We start from the raw sequence: 15,432 nt of genomic DNA on the forward strand, positions 1-15,432 counted from the left end.
TTTTTTTTTTTGTAATACCTTAAGGTAGAAGAAATATTAATATATATTAATATTTTGTAACTTAAAAGTTCCATTGGATTCTCTGCCTTCACATGTTGTTTTGTCTTCTTCCTGTACATTACTTTACAGACTAAGGCGAGCTTCAAAGAATGAAACATGGAAAAGCCAGAGCCGTTCTACAGACTTCCAGTGTCAAAGCAGAAGACCAGTTCTGAGATTATAAATGAAGCCAGAAGTGTTCTACGAACGCTAAGAACTCAGAGGCCATTTACGCCTGCAGAGGATCAAAGGAAACTTTTTGGATCTGGATCTTCACGGGCTCCTCAAAATAGACCTCCTTCAGTTTTTAGGTACTGTGACTTTAAGATTTTTCAAACATCCTTTAGCAGCATGATTTGAACCTGTAATTATGTTTCTGGTGATTTTTCTCCTGTGTTAATCTGTATTTCTAATCGCATCCTTTGCCTTTTTCTAATGATGCTTACTGTTGGTGTTAATCTGCATGTCCCAGAAGTTCCTGTGGATTAGAGCTACCAGAAGCAGTTGTTAGAATAGTTTTGTATGCAGAGAATAGTGTAAAAAATATGGTCTGTAACACACCTTTCTTTTTAAGACAATATTTTAAAAATTGAATAACCTTTATATTTTTCTCTAGAAACTGAGAAAGCGTGTTTATTTCATCATAAACTGTTTGTGTTTCAGCACTTTCTCAGATCTCTTAAATACAAAATTATAGTTCTTGAAATTAAAAAGTGCTTACCTTTAAACAGAATTTTTTGTACTGAAGTATTTCTTTCAAATCTATGTATGACTTTAGCACCTAACATGATTCACAGAATGCAATAGGTCTCTGTCTTTTTTACAGAAGAAAAAACTCTTGTATGTTGGGCTTTGGATATGATCTTTAATATTTTCTCCCCTTCTTTCTCTCTCTTTTTTTTCTTTAAATCTGTCTCCCCACTCATTTTTTAACTTTCCTTGTATGGCAATTATTTAATAGCTGTATGGAGGATATATCAGCTCTATTTGTAATGTTATGTGTGAGGCATGCCAGAAATGATGCTAAACCATGTCTGAATTGTGATACAAGTCAGTCAGTGGCCATACCGTGTTCAGGCACTCTACATCTTATGTTTCTTGTTACATAGTGTACCCTTACATAAGAACCTGAGAGTGACTTGGCTGTTCATTGATGGTCAAGTAATAAGATAGCTCAGGCTGGCATCCATGCTTGTTCTGCATGTGCTACAGCAAGGCGTGTGCTCATGCCTGTACAAACCTGAGTTTTCTGCCCTGCAGCTTCTGCAGCTTATGTCAGATAGCTTGGGTGCTAACCACAGTCGTGTTTTTACATGAAGTTAGGCATATATTGGAGAACTGTTACAGATATGTATGAAATAAACTGTACTGTGGCAAGCATGCATCTGCTTTATTAATTTATGATTAATTTCTTTATCCTAGTCTTCATACTTCCAGTTTTGATTTGGCTGAATCAAGACCTGCTTCTGGTGTTCGTCTCAGCCCATTGGATTATGTGAGTACTCTGGATGTAACTCTATGCAATGCTGACATAAAATATGTAAGAATTTATGCAGTGCAATGTAATTCTGGAGTTTGATATTGTTGAAATAGATTGGAGAGAAGAAAAGTCTGTTAGAATATTAGTCTGAAACTTAGAAAGTCAGCTTTGTCATTTTTTTTAAAAATGAAGCTGGAAATAATGTCAACTATACCAATATTACTGTATTGCATCAAAATTATAAGTGACATTAACAAGAATTAGAAGATGGAAACTGTAGTCAGCTTTCTCACTTAAGATTACTGAAATACAGAAGGTCACAAGCATCAATATGAGTCAACAATGTGCCCTTGCTGAGTAGCATTCTGGTCTGCTTTAAGAAGGATGTTGCTGGCAGATTGAGGGAGCTGGTCCTTCCCCTCTGTTCAGCGCTAGCAAGACTGCACCTGGAGTGTTTGGTCCAGTTCTAGGCTCCTCAGTAAAACAGTGGTACAGAGCCTCTGAAGAGTTGGTCCAGTTAAACCCACAGATACAATGAAGGGACTGAAGCACCTCTCCTGTAAGAAAAGGTTGAGAGTGATGAAACAGTTCACTGTAGAGAAGGCTCAGCCGGCTTCCATCAATGTGTATAAATAGCTGAAGGGTAGGGTGCAAAGTGGACAGAGCCAGGCTTTTCTCAGCCATGTTCAGTAGCACTGGTGCCAGAACAAGAGGCAGCGGGCACAAACTGAAACACAGAAGGATTCCTCTGAACATCAGAAAGCATTTCTGTGCTGGGCAGGTGACAGAGCGCTGGCAGAGATTGCCCAGAGAGGTAGTGGAGTCTCCTGCTTGGTAAGATTCAAAAGAAATATAGTATTGTCACAATTGTTTGTTCCATGTCCAGAAGAAGAAAGCGTGCTAAAACAATGAAGTATGCTTGCTGTATATATCATTTCTTAGGTGGTATTCTAAATGTGATGTTTCATGGGAAAGTAGGAAAAAAATCCTCAACAATTTCCAAGAAATGTCATCTTAGTAATTTTGATAAATAGAGTGTTTACATCAATAAGATTAAAAATACCATACCTACTTGTAGAAGAAGTGTATTTAAATTCAGATTTAAACACTGGTATTAAATTTTTGTTTAGTTTGTGTGCGAGTGGGTGGAAAAAAGGAAGGCTTTTTGCATTGATCTTATCAGTAGTTAAGCTGTCTTTTTCATACACTGTAAATACAGAGCTTGTTGTAGTTGCGGTGGCTGTGGGGTCTCACCTCTTGGGCTCTCTTCACTTAAGCTCCTGAGGGTTAAACTGAAAACTTTCAAATGGATTCTTTATTGAAGGGAAAAAAAAAGAAAACCCAAGTATTGAATGGTAATATATTTATGTAAAGCATGAAGAAAATTCTAGATGTTTAGAGTGGTGTTCATATACTCTAAGATGCAAGATACTGACCTGAATAAAATGAGAACTTGCACGTTTCTGGATCTATATGACTTGTCACAGTGTGATAGGAAGTGGTATATGGGATAGGAACATGTTTGAAGTGTTTTGGAAATGCTACTTTAGCTCTCAAAAAGAAATCATAAAGAAGGGATTTGTCTCTAGAATTGCACACTGCAGATAATGTTAAATGAGTATTTCTGAGGGAAAGAATTTCAAGTTTTAGTTACTCTACTGAACAGCTTAGGTTAGCTGGTTAGTTTCTGGGTTTTTTTGCATCCCCAGGTGTTTGCTTTTAAATGGCTTTCTGGGGTGATATTAGTAGAAGTGCTCCAGCTTTTTCAGTGCAATGTTATCTTCAGATTTTAGATGAGTTTTCTTCTCGAGTAAACCTGTGTAACTCTTACTATTCTATTCTGAATATACCTCTTTTCATGTATATATATATATATATTTTATGTTTTGCTTAAACAAAAAAAAATGAAATAGTGTTTTTATCAAAAATTTCTTTTATCTTTATGACAGAAGCCAATGCTAGTAATTTCATCTAAGGATGAAGATTCTTCTGTTTCCCTTCCAAAGCCTGCTGTGGATGCTGCAGAGATTAGGAAAATCAGCAACGCTAGGGCACAGTTATTCAGAAGAACTTCTCAGGGAGATGCCTTTCCTGCTAAAATGGCTCCACTGGATCACCGTAAGAATCTTACTTCCTACAAATACAACTATGTGATGTGTTTTGATATCGTATTAATTATCATATTAAAGAACCGTCCACTCCTTTCAGAGTAAATTTTTAAAAATACTGAATGGCTTCAAGCCAGTCCTGAAAATGATTTCCAAAAATGGTACTGGATTTCATTTCTGAAAATAAGTTGGAAGACTCTCAGACGCCTCTTTTTTCCTATAGGTTTTTAAGTAATTGAGGCTTTTTCCTGAAAGTTTTCTTCAGTGGGTTAAATGATGAGTAAATGCTGAAATATTTAAAGAGATAACGAGATGGCGTCTTTAAAGGAGATTCTTTGATGGATTCTTGAGCGTAAAAGGAAGAGTAAATAAGGGTAATAAGTCTTGACAGGTCTCCAGCTACATCATATTTAGTGTTAAGTTTCATTAGCGGAGACTTAATAAAGGTCACTAAACATGTTGCTTAAGTCATTTTCTGTCTGCAAGAAAATTACTTTTGTGATCTTGATTTCCTGCATGCAAACTCATTATGGAATGTGCTAGAGCTCTGTCTTTAATGAAGACTCGTTTACAAAAATGATAATTCTTCCATTGCCTGGGATTGTTACTTTATATGATAAATTGAATATCACTTTTAAAATCTTACTGCAAAATAAGTCTTATGCAAAAAGTATTAAATTTTACTGTGCTACTGTGTACCTCTTTTAGAAGGTCCATTAGCCCTGATATATTGATGAAGAAGTTGAGAACCTAATGTAGCTATACCTCTTATTGCCTCCTTTGGTCATTCTGGTGTCCTGTAAATGTTTATGTAGCATTTGATTTCTTCCGTTTCTTTTCATTACGGGTAGATACTGAGGTACAGGATTGCCAGTTACCTTTTACTTGCCTTCATAGTATTTAGATCCTGAAAAATAATCACTTCTTTTATGAGGTACAATCCTCCAGTCTGTAAAGGGGAAATAAAAAAAGTTGAAAGATTGAAAACATAAAGTAAAAATAAAGTTAAACCTTAAAGGAGTGATGTTCATAAAAATACTTTGAATGCTTTGCTGAAAATAGTCTCAAGTGCTCTCACTTTTCAAAGTGATGCGAGAAAATTTTGATACTATAACATGAGAAACAAGTAGTTCATTTTGAGCTCCCTCCTGTGTATTTATTGTGTAAGAACACTCCTACAAAATATATTTTCTTTGTCTGTTTCAGATGAAGAGAAGCTTGATTGTGAAGAACCAGCTATGATGAGTAGTCTTCATGGAACTAATGATAACTGCTTAGCAGAGCAAAGGGCATACACACCATTTAATTACAAAAGCAGGCAATTAATTTGTAATGAGCATAGTGGTAAACCGGAAAGGGAAGATGTTCTAAAAGGCACAGCAGGAAAACTTTTATTTCAGCTAAAAGGTGAAAGGTCAGTATTGTTTGAGTATGGTAACGTGCTATTTCCACACAACCTTTCTTTCTAGTCACTCTATTGTGTGAGTATCAAAATGTTTAGAATTGATGGAATTTTAAGGTAGCACTAAAACATTAAGACAAAACTTTGTTCACATCACTAGACAAAATATTCTTAAGTTTTTATAGTCAAAAGACTGATTTGTCCAAAAATTGTAGATAGGCAGTTGCTTTATTTACAAAAACTTTTTATTTTTTTCATCATCATCATCATCTCAAAACTAACTCTTCTAGTAATTGCATTTAAAATACTCGAGTTTAAATTCAATTATTTTTTTCCTAGTTCAAGCCTGTTGTTTTAAGATACTACATGTTCTTGCCTCATCTCTGTTGATGAGTAGAGGTAAGATTTCAGTTCTGGCTTTGAGGATATTTGTTCATACATAAAAAATAAGCTTAGACTCATTGGAAATGCAGGCAGATTTTTATATTTTGTGAGCTTTGAATTTTTTTAAAATCTTTTTTTTTTCTGTGATCAAGCAGCTGTAACAGATTAATGAGATTTATGTGCATTTAGTCTGATTTTATTGAACCTAGATTATATCCATTCTGCAATTCAGAAGTCTTTTTTTTTCTTTCTTTAACTCAGATCTGAGCTCTTGCACAGGGTGGAACGTTGCACTTTGTGATCAGTAGATGTATCGATTGCTGCAATAGTAGCTGGGCAGACAGCTGTGAATAATATTGACAGATCTAACAATCTCTAAAGTAAAGAATAAATAACACTTAAACTTTGTAACACGTCCCATAACACATCCCATAAACAATTGTTCACTGTTTCAAATAAATGTTTACCAGTAAATATCTTCTTTCTAGCTCATTATTAGGCTTATGAAGAAATTATTTTTCTGGATATTCTAATGCATCTTCTATATTAAGGAGAATTTTCTTAAAGTTCTAAAAGAAAAAGCCTTTCATTAATTTACTTGATGATGATATCAAATACTTTAGAACGTGTTGTCTGCTGAAGGTGTTTTAGGAACTGATATGTAACAGAGCTATCATAATGCTCTTCTTTTATATTAAATTGAAAGCAAAATTAGAAAAAAAAGATTCTAAAAGAAGGAGCAAACAAGAAGTTTCATGATTGTAAGGGGAGGGAGAAGGATCAAAGCTCAGAGATGGAAAAACCATGAGTGAATAAATGTAAAACTCAAAGAAAGCTTTGGTGTGAAATCATTTTCTCTCATTAAGATCAGTGACCCGAAGGACTTTCTAGCTAAAGACTGTATGAATTATCACACTACATAAGTTACTGTAATTTGACTTTTACTTAGTAAAACCGTGGCATGAAGTAATTTGGTACAGCAGTTGAAACAGATAGTTACTTAATGGTGTCCAAGCATCTCTAATAAGAAAAGGTCATTTGCTACTTTTACAAACTGGAGAGAATGACCTTTCTTCTGAGTCTTAATTTTAAATATTGAATGTCTGCTTAAATAGGTAACTTAGAGCTCATTGTGCGTTCCTTCTATCTGTTCATAAGGTATGCGCTTGTCTCTATAAGCTTGAGAGCTCCACATGTTTTTGGTTTGGATTTTTTGCTATTTGTGCTTTTCACAGTTACCCATTTTGTAGGGCATTGTGTGTCATAATCACTGTTTTCCAGTAACTCGAAGCACAAAACGTTGTGATTTTTACTTTGAAAATAGTTTAAGAGAATTATTGACTTCTGTTTTGAAGTATTTTTGTGAGTTGGCAAAAAAGGCCTGTTGCTGACAAGTTTGCTTATTGCAACATCCAGTCTTATGGCCACTTTCAGTTCAGATTCTCAGTGTAAGAGAATTTTAAGAACACAGAAAAAAATAGAAAGAGGAAAATGCTGTTTTCAGTTCTTCAAATATCCTTATGCGCATTTGAAGGATAGGTTATCAGTGTTCATTTTTCATAAGCTCCACTTGCTTAATTTCCTTATGACTTATTATGTAATTTTCTCACATAATTATAGTTAGGACGCTAATGATTCTAACCATAACAAGTGGACTTCTAATGCTTCTAGCTTGTCATGTATTTGTTCAAACTAGGGAGAATAATACTAAAGGTAGTTGAATCTAAAACATTACTTCAACTACACAGATATCAAATACAGAAAAATGTTTTCGAATCCTGTTCTAAGATTTTTCCAAATCTGTTTTCTTCAAAACAGAAGAATATCGTAACATTCTTCTATCTTTTCTGTGTTGAACACAGGGTCTGTGTTTTGGGTGTGCATGCTATCTGTACTTGAGAAGATAATTTTTGCCAATGCAGCCTAAGAGATCTGCCTGTGCAGCTTATACCCCTGTGCTGGAGGTCACTAAGAATATTTAGGAACCCATATGGTTTTGAATACCAGAATACCTGCAATACTACAGTGTGTGTGAAAATAATACCAGGTGCTTTTCCTTTAGTAAAGTACAGATATCCCTCAGGCTGTTTTCCCAACTATATCAGCCCAAGCAGTTCACGCTGTTGTATGATGGATTGGCTCTAGGTAATCTTAGCTGCTCTCATACATTTGAAGTCATTACTAAGACTTACACCAATAAACGCATTAGTTCAGTACTCACAGGATACTACATGAGCCAGGCAGACTTTGATCTATATCCTTTTCTCAGTTCAGAGATATCATTCTTCATCTGACAGAGCAGTTGAAAGCTATTGCAAATCTGTCCTTCAGTATGTTTCCTGGAGTTTCTTCTGGATACAAATTGTATCGACAAGGTTCCATTACCATAGAGGGATCATTGCAATGGAGTTTTGGTGTTCTTTCTCAATAGAACATTATATCTACGAGATGATAGCTGTGATTAAATTACAGCTATTTCTGTGTCATACATACTTAAATCATCTTGTACGAAGTTAAATGATATATTGCACGTTATATTCAGGAGCAGACTGAACTTACAGAAATGTGAAAACTTTAATATGGATGACTTTAATGTCATCCTTCCTTTTAAGCAGTTGTGTAAGCCACAATTCTATATCCTGGTGATTTACAAACCCTTGCAGGAATTAAGCATGAGGAAATACAGGAAAAGGTGTCTGAGACTCCTCATTAGGCTTTGCCTGCTTCTCCTATATATGTACCAAAATATTTTTTCTAATAGTTGTTTTTGTGTTAATAATGAAACTGTAAAGCATGCACAAATAGTATGGCAGATCCCTTTTATTAGTGCTATTACATTTATTTCAAAGGGAACAAGCAGGAAGTGCTTTGTTCAAGCAAGAGGATTGTTCACTTTCCATCTCAAATTCTTTTGTCCCAAGGGCTGGTGGAAAGAAGCAGCAGCACTGATGAAGTCACTTTATAAAGGGGCTTTAAACAAACAACAATGACAAATGAGTAACCTCAAGACTTCTTAGGGAACAGTTATTTGCCATTTAGTTTACAGTAATGTTTTTTTAAATAAACATCTAGTTATAATAGAAAAGGTATATTAATTTAAGCAGATCTGAATGTTTTGATGTGTTGCCTCTGGAAAGTAAGGAGGAACTTCTGACAATCATAAGGAAGCTGAGTTTTGTTTATATCTTTATCCAGGCATTGTGTCTTGCCATCTATTGTGATTGCTACGGGGATGAAACTTATAAAATGCTTTCTGCATTCAAATATTTCAATGCAAGTGTCACTGGGAATGGCAGATTTGCTGACCAACTGTTTCCATCCTGAGAAAAGACGAATATTTTTTTCCTCCTCCTCCAATTTCTCAATATTCTGAAAGCTTAGATGACATTTCAGGGCTCCTTAGAAACACAGACGCCTTCAGCGAGGAAGAGCTTGGTGACAAACAGTTTACTTCCAAGTGGCCTGATCTGTGCTTCTATTAATTAAAGATTTCTATAAACATCTACAAAAGGATTAGATGGTGCTGTAAGGACGATGTAGTATGCTTTATTTTCTATCAGCATCACTGTCCTTAGTGAGTATGTGTTTGACACAGTCCTAAAGTGTTCAACAACTTCTTCTACATGATTAGTTTCTCTTTTTTGTGCTTTTTAGAGTTCTTGTAAGCTTTAGTAGAAAAACAAACAAACAAACTTGTAGACAAATGAATTTTGGAAGTAATTTCTATCTGATAACTTGAACTGGCTTTAAAATATTCTTTTCTTTTGTCCTCAAGGAAGAGGAATTCTAAGGAGATAGAATGGATGCTTCTTTCAGGAAAGAAATCTGTTTTGCTCTGTTTGAATTTTTTGAATTAACGGCATTGTATGAATATCAGATTGTGGTATAGTTTAGCTGATATTGCTGCAGATTATCTAGACTTCCTTTAGGATTTGTCTTTTCTCATTATGTCTGTCCTCAACTTTTTGTGTTCTTATGAAGACATGGAAACAGGAAACCACTCTACTCCTAGACAGTCTTTTTCTAGTTGTGCTTCAGTTCCATTGGCTGTTAAGACCATTTAAGAAGGAAATAATAAAGTGGTGCAAAAATTTTCACAGGAATTTCTCAAGTGTTTGACAAAGAAAGTGTAATGCTTCCTCCTTCAAGAAGGTGTCTGTTTTTATATAGCTTTAGAAGATGTTGAGAGAAAATTGAAAATGAAAAGCTCTTTTTTTCAGAGTAGAAATTGTATAGACTGCTGAAGAAAAGAGCATGAAGCAGCAGTTACCTGTGATATTGACTCATGAACAAGTGGAGCTGAGGCTTGTTTTTACTGCCTAGTCTTTCCACTCTAGCCCTTAAATTCGGAGTAAGGTTATTAGTCTCCACTTTTGGGAAACCTAGGTCTTGAGAGCCCTTATTACTAATTGAAATTGAGTTGCCAGAGTGGAAGGGTGTGCCATGGAAGGAGTCAAGAAGGAAGGGCAATTCATAGTCTAGGTAAGGTTTTAATAGTAATGAATTTAGATTGACATTTTCTTTAGAATAAGAATGCTTATGCAAGATTCAAGTAAGATAGATGAAGATGCCATGCTTTTCGAACTGAAATATATTTAGGCTTTTATTTTAGGTGTTGTTTTTTTTTTTTTTTTAAGATTGTAATTCATCTATCAGTTATCTGCTTGCCTAAAGATACTCTTCCACAAATAGGTACTGTTAAGGGTATTTTTTATATTAGGTATAAAATGCAAAGACTGTGAAGAATAAGGAAGTCAAGGAGAAAGTGTTTTAATCATCTTCTCTTATTCTTGTAAACCATACTATTTAACACGTACACGAGGTTCTTTAATAGTCTGTATAAACAGAATGCTGTATTCTTTTTATTGCTGGAGCTGTCGTAAGTAATGGACTGTGCTCATGATTGTTTTTATAGAAGAATTGTTATTTGTTCATCTTCAGGATGACTCAGAATATAGTTGGCCTATTTGTTGACACACTCTTGCAAATTATGTTACCTTTGTACTATTATCTTTTATCAATGGTATCAGAATCTCAGTTACAGTTTTCACTCCTTTTCTTCTTTTGTCTTTTCTGGTGGTAAAATAATTTCAGGACATTTGTATCATCAAGTACACTTTTTCAATTATTTATATGCACTTGAAAATCGTAACCAAGAAACAGGACTGATTGGAGATTTATCTAATTGGTTTAATACTCTGAATTATGCTTATTTTAGCTGTCTGCAAGTAGTACATTGTCTCCTTTATGTTTACTAAAAGAAAAGTAGTCTTTAAAAATTGGGCTGTTATTCTTTTTTTCTTCGAGGCATATTGTGTTTCTATCTACAGTGTTTGTCTCCTGAGGTGACATCACAGAAAGTTTAGTAGTTGAGCTAAATAGAAATACGTTCTTATAAGTAGCTCAGTGAAGTAGCACTTTGTATAAAGTCTTTTAGGTACTATGTTATGGGTCAGGAGGAAATCACCTTGTTTAAAATAAAACAAGTTGAAAACCATATTCCCTCTCCAATCAATGAGTGACAAGACGGAAAACTTTTAGCAACATAAAATATCTGGATAGTATAATTAAGTGATAATAAATAGATTGATAGGAAATGCAAATATTAGTTGGCACGTGGGAATTTTTGCTATCAGAATGAACAGTAAAGCAAAATATTTTTTTTTCTGATTCTGCCAAAAGATAAAAACAATTCCTATTAGTTGCTTAGTTTCAAAATATCAATTGGATTTTTTAGTGAACAACATTTGCATAATAACATGCAGGTTTTTTTACATGTATCATCTGAATAGTTTCTTAAGTACCTATGTAACTGGTCTTACCTTTCAGGTTGTTTTATTATTATTTTTTTTTCTTGAATGCTTTTTTAAAACATTGTAAGGCCATCTTTGTGTTAAGACAAGAATTACAGCAGGCTAGATGGCTGGAGAGACAGGCTGAATTTCTGGTCCATTTTTTATCTGTAATATTCACAATGTTTAGATGATTGATCTCACTGTGGAGTACACCTGTTTTTATTAGAAGGCTTCAAGTAGAGTGTGTGTTTGAGTCTTGATCAAGCAAAATTGAGAGCCTTGGTGTGTGGTGCTGTGTTGTCTTGTTTTGTTGTTGTTTGTTTTCCTTTAGTGTGTTTTTGTTTTTGTTTTAATTAATTTATTTATTTTTTCCCCAGGGTGTCAAATTCTGATTGTTTTTCAGCTGGTGTGAAATTTGAGTTGAACTATGGATGTTAATCGGTGCTCTATTGCTGGAATATTGAGTGCCCACATTGGTCCCCTTGTATAATTTTCTGGTCTAGTCCTCCTGACTACTGCTTTTCTATCCGAGTGATTTGAGTAGTTTTGCTTCAAACTCAAAATGTGAAATTTTAGCAGCCATAATTTCCGTTGCAATGGGAAAACTGCATCTTAACCTCTAAGTTACCATTGTCTTCATGAAGCACTCACATTAGAAGTGTCTGGTTGGTATTTTTTGATGTTTTTTTGTTGTTGTTTTTATAGTGGATAGCTTTTCTAATTGTATATCTAAAAGAAGCAAGGATAACGATCTTGAATAGTTGGCTTGCAAACTATAATTACCCCAGTGGAAGTTAGATGTTCAGTATAACTTTAAGTGGTGCATCTTTATTGAATCTTGGGGAAAACACGCAGGACTCAGTACTTAGTTTCCCTATAAACATCAACAGCTCTAAGAGCAGTGTTGGACTGTTCAGTGTCTAACCCATTTCTGCCTTGAGATAACTTTTTGATTTAATGAATATTCTAGCACAGATGGGCTGTATTGTTCATAGCTAGTGTGACTGAGCCGTGTGTGAAATAAACATATAGCACACACAAACGCTTCTGAGTTGCTTGTTTTCTTAATGTTTACTCAGTAAAATTTGTAGCATCTCTTCTGAGTCAAATTTGCGACTGTTGATTTAGTGTTTTGTACAGCTGTAGCCCTTTAATTTTTCCTGACATCCAGAAGCCTTAAAAAAGTTACCCTTCCTCTAGGATAAAGGGGGAACATTTTTGTGTTTTGAAGGCTTAAGCTCCTTATCTGATAGAAGCATTCAGTTTTTCTGTCAGTGTACCGTGGCTAAGCAGGAAATTATGTCAGATATATGCATTGTTTATTTCTAATACTGATAAAAAATACCAGTGCTGTGTTTCATATCTGCAAGTGCTGTGCATGGATAACATAAAGAATTCATTTTTCAGCAGTGTTTTTCTTGGAGGTTTGTACAGTTTGTGGGGGTGGGGAATATCAGGTGTTTAAAATTGGTGGATCGTCTATGGTAGGTCTACAGTGACATTGAAGTATTTTTTTTAGAACCTGAGTATCCTGATATTCTGCTTGTTATACACATCAACAAAGAAGTTCTTGGAGGGAGTTTCCTATTGTCTAGTAAGGGAAACCTGTGTGTGTCTCCTGAATAATTCCAGTTCCTCTTACTCAGTAAATTATTAAAGGTAAGATGTGGCAAGATGTGGTTTACATTTGGTGCTAACATAATCTATCCTGTTGGTTTTTAGGACCTCGTGTATCTTTAAGTTTGGAGACACAGAACCCTTCCCTTGATTCAAGATGTCTTTTCAAAGCACTTGTATGCACCAAGCTCCCTGTCTCTCATTTCTGATTGTGCAGAAGTACTTCGGTCTGCTGTGAACATAGGAGAGCCTTTATTCTTAGCCTGTGCAAGAACGTATGCCTTTATCATTGGATAGGGGAGCAGAAGAGTTTCAGGTTCTTACAGCAGGTCCTTTCGTTTTCTTTAAGGACAAGACTACTTTTTTTTACTGGCTTTGTATTTTTCTATAGGAGAGTATCAAAGAGTTTATTTTTCAGAGAGTTGAGTTTACCAAAGCTATTTGTCTGTGAGGTGTTTCCGTAGGCCATATTTTCCACAATTAGATCTACTTAGCAAGTGTTAGACGTTAGATGTAGCATTATTTCTTCCTATGTAGTCGACACAAACATTTTCAAAAAGACTTTATGGCTGCTGTTGATTTGTACTAGGAAAAATGCTTTTCGACCAGGGAAATTTATTGTTGATTTGTATGATAAGAGCTCTTCCATCTCCCCTCCACCCTCCTGATTTTAGCTAAGTCTTTTCAATCACAGTGCAAGTAACTGCATGCCTGTGGATGAGTTCTGCATGGCTGTCAAGAAGTTCTGTTGTTCTGTTCATATTTTAATAGGCAGTGTGATCTTTCTGAAGCTTCACAGTGTAATGTTGTCCAGCTGAATGAAGACTCAAAGACTGAGATGCTATTCCAGATTGTATTTTTTATGCCTGTGAAAATCATCACAATATGACTCCTTTTATGAAATCACACACAGAATGACAGGCGCTCAAAAGAAGAAAACTAGTTTACTTACCCATGGATGTTCTTATTAATAACTTACTGGTTTTGTATTACTTTCACAGCATATTCTTACAGTTTTTCCATTTATAGCCCATACAGAAATTTGGAATCTTTAGTTGAAAGGGAAATGTAGACTTGCTTAAGTACTTAAATGATCTTTGTCAGTAGAAGATATGTTGTCCTGTATACTGCTAGCATTAAAAATAAACCTAAATTATAGTGTACATGTAATCTCTCCCTGAACAGATAGGTCAGTAACATGTCAAACAGTCTTTCTTAAATGGCATAATTGTTTCAGGATTTCCCATTATTGGGGGAGACAGCTGTGATCTACTCTGGCAGGATTCCCTTTGTGCTTTGTAACCCTTTTGATACCTCTGGCTTGCCTGAATAGTCTGCCAGGATCTGCTTAGCATTGTTCTGAATCTGTTCTTATTACTGAGAACCAAGAATCCTTGATTTTGGATGTAGCTGTATCAAGTCTGACTTCCCAGTGCATTCAACGTATGTTTGTTTAGTGCTTTTACTTATGTATAAACAGTCTGCATCTTATTTCATTGCCTATTCTACTTTCAGAGCTTAAGAAAAGTTTGATTTTCTTCTAGATATTTGAAGACAAGGTTTTGGTTACTGTAAGTTAGCATGGAGGCCAATGAAAGTATGTGGGTGATAAGAGATCTTTCATGTGGCAGCAACATAGACTAGGGCTTATTATCAGGAAAGAACTTCTAAAGAGGTCTACCTGTGAGTGTCCATACTTACAAGTTTTATGATGTCTTTTTGTATACTATAAAAAGTAGTTGAAGATGAGCTTTTGGACAAACTAGACAATGTTTTGTTTCATATTTTTATAACGTGTGTGTAAAATGCATGTAAATTTTAGTGTTACTGTATATTCTGCAGATGGCACCTTCAGCAGACAGTGTAGTGTTTGTCTTTCCAAGCTGTCTTCTAAGTTGCCTTTTCTGGACTAAATGTTGCTGATGTTTGAGATTTACTAATATTTTGAATGTTCTGTATGGAGCTGAGGGAGGGAAAATGTTGTTTTGTTTGTTAGTCTCCAGAAACTCCTTGCATGTTAATTTCTTCAGTTTTTGTCAGTGGAAAGCAGTTCGGTTCTTTTGAAATCTTCACACACCTCCTGCCTCTTAAGAGTTATTCTTATGCAGTCACATAGAATTCATAACAAAAGATGCTTATAAATGCAAAGTTAAAGGGTGCTCTGTGGAATCTAGTTATCTTCCAGATCACGTAAGTTGATAATTCATCTTAATTTCCTTGATTAAAAATGGAAAACAATCATCATAGTTAGAGCAAGCAAATGTATAAAGGTGGTTTCTGAATGAATGCTGCTTTCAATTCAATATATATTGTTCTACAGAGGAAAAATACTGCTGCAGTTCTCACTCATGTTCTTTTTGGAAGTCATCATAGTCTGAGTACATTCAAGAAAGCAATGTCCCTTGTAGGGAATGCTATCATCTCCCTTGTATGAGAGGGATAGAGATGAACCAGTTGTCAAGTTATTTCTCTTCTGTAAATCATCAGAGTCTGTCAGTTGATTTCCTTGATGAGTTCCTTCTCAGCTGATCAGATTTCTGCCAATTGACTTTGTTTCCAAGGCAACCACTCTCTTGACAAGCCAGTTCCCTTCAATATTAGGTAACT

General features: G+C 35.1%; 1 protein-coding gene across 1 annotated transcript in view; it reads left to right on the forward strand.

Annotated features, from left to right (window-relative positions):
• ARMC2 (armadillo repeat containing 2) overlaps positions 1-15,432 on the forward strand; it is a 95,288-nt gene that overhangs the window by 35,927 nt on the left and 43,929 nt on the right. Inside the window, 4 exon segments of the mRNA XM_042891152.1 lie at positions 130-350; positions 1,462-1,534; positions 3,469-3,637; positions 4,834-5,041. Of these exon segments, the coding sequence (XP_042747086.1) occupies positions 157-350; positions 1,462-1,534; positions 3,469-3,637; positions 4,834-5,041 (644 nt within the window). The 5' untranslated portion in view covers positions 130-156.

This window comes from Lagopus leucura, unplaced genomic scaffold (genome assembly GCF_019238085.1).
Source record: "Lagopus leucura isolate 7727_CA_CO unplaced genomic scaffold, USGS_WTPT01 Super-Scaffold_73, whole genome shotgun sequence".
NCBI lineage: Eukaryota > Metazoa > Chordata > Aves > Galliformes > Phasianidae > Lagopus > Lagopus leucura.